The 5,234-nt window shown below is 60.4% G+C and overlaps 1 protein-coding gene across 1 annotated transcript in view; it reads left to right on the forward strand.

The window, feature by feature from the left end:
* The window catches only part of TAF4 (TATA-box binding protein associated factor 4), a 157,298-nt gene that overhangs the window by 7,406 nt on the left and 144,658 nt on the right, over positions 1 to 5,234 (forward strand). Inside the window, exon 4 of the mRNA XM_023741421.1 lies at positions 3,034 to 3,054. Within this exon, the coding sequence (XP_023597189.1) occupies positions 3,034 to 3,054 (21 nt within the window). The remainder of the gene's footprint in view (positions 1 to 3,033; positions 3,055 to 5,234) is intronic.

Here is a 5,234-nt window from a genome sequence, read left to right on the forward strand (position 1 = left end):
TCTGTGGGTCACCCGTGCTCTCTACAGCCCCGTGCTGCTGGTCTGTGGGTCACCCGTGCTCTCTACAGCCCCGTGCTGCTGGCCTGTGGGTCACCCCCGCTCTCTACAGCCCCGTGCTGCTGGCCTACGGGTCACCCCCGCTCTCTACAGCCCCGTGCTGCTAGTCTGTGGGTCACCCGTGCTCTCTACAGCCCCGTGCTGCTGGTCTACGAGGTCAGCCCAGCTCTGAGTGGTTCACGAGACAGCATGCAGTTCCCCAGCGGTGCCGTTACCCTTGGGAGGGAGCTGGTGCGGCTCTGAGGACACGTCAAGCCCTGACACGGGCTGTGGAGACGGAGAAGAACTAGGGCTGGAAGCAGCGGCTGAGGCGGGAGGGCTGACCAACTTCTCTGAAGGAAGAGGAAGGAGAAAAGAGCAAAAACAGAGAGGACACACATCAGTAACGACGCACCGTCTCACGTCCGGCCAGCTTGGAAAGCACCCAGCAACCTCCCGCGGGACACACGCTCACACGACGTGTGTTAGAACCTTGGCAAGCAGGCTGAGAGGGCCACCTGTCCCACCAAGAACAGCAACCGAGACAGACAGGATGCTTCACGGTAAGCAGCAAGCAGACACGGTTTGGGGTCTGGTCACAGTGCAGCCCACCTCTGCGTCTCCCCACTAGCGGACGCACCGGGGCAGTTCTGGACACGTCTGCCGTGTCCAATTAAGGATGTGGGCAGGACAGCATCTTACTCGGGGTGGCCCACCTCAGCTGCAACTTACCGTACAACGGTGACTGTGAAAACGGCTTTTATAACTACTGGCTTACGCACGCGCACACGGTCAGGGCCCATCTGTAACCACACCAACGATTTCTTCACGAACGCAGACGCTCCAGCACTCCCACCCAGACCCAGGCTCGCGCTGCAAACCAGCTCTGACTGGCCTCTCAGACCGCTGCCTCTTCTGCCCTAAACTGAGTGGTGACTAAACTTTCTGACTCGCTGACATGTCCCTGGGTGACTGACAGGAGGACGTGCGTTCCAGCAGTCAGACGAGCTCTGCGTCCTCACAGTCACAGGCACAGACAGCTTCCCAGAGATGTTACTCACCGAGACCCAGGGAGGCCGCATACTGCTGGCTGAGCAGGGAGCTGGCCGCCAGCTGGCTGTAGGGTGGCATCCCTCGGAAGGGGCTGTAAGGCACATGTGGCTGGAAGGACGATGCGGAGGCCGAGCCCAGGGAAGACTGGACAAGGAGAACACGGTCAGAGCAGCGCAAGGCCTCTGCTGCCCCACAGCCTGCGCTCAGAGCACCTGTTTAGACAGGACGAGCACCCCGCTGTCCCCCTGCACTCCCGAGACGATCAGATGGTCTCCAGAATTGAGCTTCAGGACGCTTTGCGCAAAGTGAAAACTGCCTTTGCCACACAATTTCTTCCCCAGCTCCCCCATTTGTGTAACTATGAGAATTACCCCAACCTGATGAAGACCCTCCATCGCCCCCCACCCCCCACTGCTCCAGGTAGTCTCGTGGTGCTCAGAGCAGGGCTGGCCCTGCCCATCTCTCAGCTGCGTGCCCCCAATGCACGCACAGCTGGAGCGCATAGCTGGGGAACTGCCTGCAGCTCCCGAGTGGCCCCCTTCTGGCCTGCCCCCGTGCCTCTGGGAGCACTGCTGCCTTGGCCAGGCCTTCCCACCCCCTTCGCCTGCTACTTCCTGTCCCTGACGCTTGGCCCACCTACCCTCCAACCTGTCAGCCGTCTCGTCCAGGTGCTGCTCCTTGTGCTCCACCTTCCAGGCGGATGCACAGGATGAAGCCAGGGGAGCCGGTAACCATCACAATTAACAAGCGAAGGAAGCATCAACCTGGGCCCCTCGTACTCCCAGTCAGAGCACACTGCCGCAGTGTAACAGGCAAGCACCTGGTACGAGGCCTGCAAACTCAGTGTCCTAGACACAGAACTCAGCATCTGGATGGCACTGGGAGAGCAAGGCTGCTACCCCGCTAGCATCTCTCACACCACTCATTTCACTCCACTCATCTGGGCTTCGAGTCAGTCCCACCAAAAACAAGGCACTAACACTGTTACCCAGGCAGCCAAGACCAAACAAGAGACACTGCGTCTCCACACGTGGACACAGAGACGTATACACAGAAAGACACACACGGACACAGAAAGACAGACAGAAAAAGACATGGACAGAGACACACGTAGAGATTCACACACAAAGAAAGACACGCGTGGACACAAAGAGACAGACCAACAAACAGACAGCGACAGACACACAGGCCTCCTTCCCCAGACCCAGCTAACAGCACATGCCACACACACAGACACACACACAGAAACACACACACACAGAAGCCTTCCTCCCCAGGCCCAGCTGACAGCACACACCACACACACACACACACACACACACACACAGGCCTCCTTCCCCAGACCCAGCTAACAGCACATGCCACACACGCAGACACACACACAGAAACACACACACACAGAAGCCTTCCTCCCCAGGCCCAGCTGACAGCACACACCACACACACACACACACACACGCCTCCTTCTCCAGACCCAGCTAACAGCACATGCCACACACACAGACACACACACACAGAAGCCTTCTTCCCCAGGCCCAGCTGACAGCACACACCACACACACACACACACACAGACACACACACACAGAAGCCTTCTTCCCCAGGCCCAGCTGACAGCACACACCACACACACACACACACACACACACACACACACACAGGCCTCCTTCGCCGGGCCCAGCTGACAGTACACGCCACACACACACGCGTGCATGCACGCCTCCTTCCCCGGGCCCAGCTGACAGCACACACAGACACACAGGCCTCCTTCCCTGGTCCCAACTGACAGTACACGCCACACACACACACGCCTCCTTTCCTGGGCCCAGGTGACAGCACACACACCCCCCCACATAGAAACACACACACACAGGCCTCCTTCCCCGGGCCCAGCTGACAACACAGCCACCTCCTGAAAGCTGCCTGGATCCAGACCTTCCACAGGAACATCAACAGCCTCAACCACACCCACCCCCTTCCCATTGCGTTAAAAGGCCAGACAGGTGACAAACAGCCACGCCCCACAGCGACACGCTTACCTGTACGATGGCAGGATCCTGAGGGAGCGTGTGCTGTGCTTTTGGAGGTTCACACACAGTGATGTCTTTGATGTCACTTCCACGGAAAATGATATACTCGTAAATCTCCTCTCTTGGTGGGGCAGGCCTATCTGTGGGGCGGTCTTCTGTACCAAAGGACCTCACTCGAGAGATAAGAAAGACCAGCGTTAAACTGTCGTCCTCGGCCCGGCGCACTCAATCAGCTCTCCAGCATGACAGCTCCCGCCTCTTCTTCAAGGACTCAGCGGGCCCCTTGCCCTGAGCACCATCCACACACGGCACCCTGATCCCACAATGCACCGCTTACTCGGCACCCCCCCCCAACTTTCAGGGGACAACACCTACAGAGTTACGCCAGTGGGCGGAGCTCCACGAGGAGCACCCTCACAGCTGACAGTCTTATGACATTCCTTCTCTAGCGCAAACACCCCAACGTGCAGGGTTCCTGGGGACTCAGCCTGAGTTCAACGGCGACAGAAACCTCCCCACAGTCCCCCCTGGGGAGCGAGGCTCTTTGGGAGAAAAGCCCCGAGCTGTGCTGACCCCCTCCCTTCTTCCCACCAGCAGCCTTGGAAAAGCTGTTTCAGAAATACCAACGACGGGAGAAGAGGACCCAGAACTTGATCGGCCACTGTGTACGAGGGAATCCTGAGCTGCAGAACCCGAGCCGCTGCCCCAACAGGCAGGGCTCAGGAGCCCCCGTCTTTCCCTACAGGCTCTCAGGGGTGGAGTGGGGCTTGACAGCAGTGTCCCCAGACTACAAGCACAACTCCTGCTGAGTGCTGGGGGTGGGGGCGCAGCCTCTCTAATGGAACCTCCGTCAGGTGCAGCACCAGGAGTGACAGGAGCAGCGTCTACGCTGAAACATCTCCCGCAGCATAGAAGTGCGGTCTCAGCTCCAGGAGGCCTGTCTGCATCCTGAACGCCCGGAGCTCCCCCTGACGGGAGCAGCCTCAGGACGCCTCCACGCAGAGATCCTCACCGGCAGTGTCCCTGGCCTGGTGCACAAAGAGCCCATTTCTGCAGACCTAGGTCCACCAGACTGTTCTCTAAGAAGCAGAGGAAGAGCCCGTCCATCTTCTGCGGAGTGCGGACCACCCTCTGCCTCGGCAAGCCCAGAAAACATCCTGAACTGATCGAGAGCCCCAAGTCTAAGTCTCCCGGAGCCTACCCGGGTCTGTCACCAGAAGATAAGCCTAAGAGTCCGGATTAGGGTAGGAAAACGATTTAAACTCAGCGCGTCTAGCTACTTCCATCCGGACGCAGTATTCGTTCAGACCTGAAGCCCCAGATATTTAATGCGTTCCAAAAGCACGTGAGAATGTTTTCTCGCTCCTCGGCCTATGAAGACCCCAGGGACACTCCAGACGCCTTACCCCACCTCTCCCCTCCCCGCAGGGCCTGGTTTCTAAAGCCAGCTGTCCCCTCCCACCCACGGGCAAGTGACGAGCAAACCGGCCTTCGGGAGCTGCCCCATTGCCACACCAGACAACCCCCGTGGTCTAGGCGCGACGCGCCCCGCCCCCACTCCAAACCCCAGCGGGTGGGCGACCCGCGCACAGTGACGCCGCGGTCGGGCGGCGGCGACACCATTGTGCGGCCTCCGGGTGCGTTCCGGGCGACTGTCCGCCCGGGACTCCTCTGCGGGCCCCTGCCCCCGCCGGGACCCGGCGGACAAGGGGCACTGGGGGCCATCCAGGGGATAGAGAGAGCGGACGTTCTACGGGAAGGAAGAAGGCCGTCGCGGGGGGCGTCGTGGGGGCGGGAAGCGGAGGAGAGAAATCGTGGGGGCGGGGAGAGAGGAGCCATTCTGGGGGAGGGGAGGGAAGTGGAGATCTGGGGGGTCGCGGGGGCAGGAAGGGGGGACCATACTTGGGAGAGGAGAAGTCGCAGAGGGGTCGTCCGGGGTGGGGATTCTGTGGGCGAGGACAGAGCGCGAGGGCCGTCCTGGGGGAGGGGAAATCGCTGAGGGAGGCGTCCTGGGGGAGGGGGCGTCGCGGAAGCGCTCTGGGGAGGGAAGGGCGCGAGGCGGGGGTTCTCTGGGGGCGGGAGAGGATGGGAGCATCCTTGGGGGAGAAGAGGTCT

This window comes from Trichechus manatus, unplaced genomic scaffold (genome assembly GCF_000243295.1).
Source record: "Trichechus manatus latirostris isolate Lorelei unplaced genomic scaffold, TriManLat1.0 scaffold00008, whole genome shotgun sequence".
Taxonomy (NCBI): domain Eukaryota; kingdom Metazoa; phylum Chordata; class Mammalia; order Sirenia; family Trichechidae; genus Trichechus; species Trichechus manatus.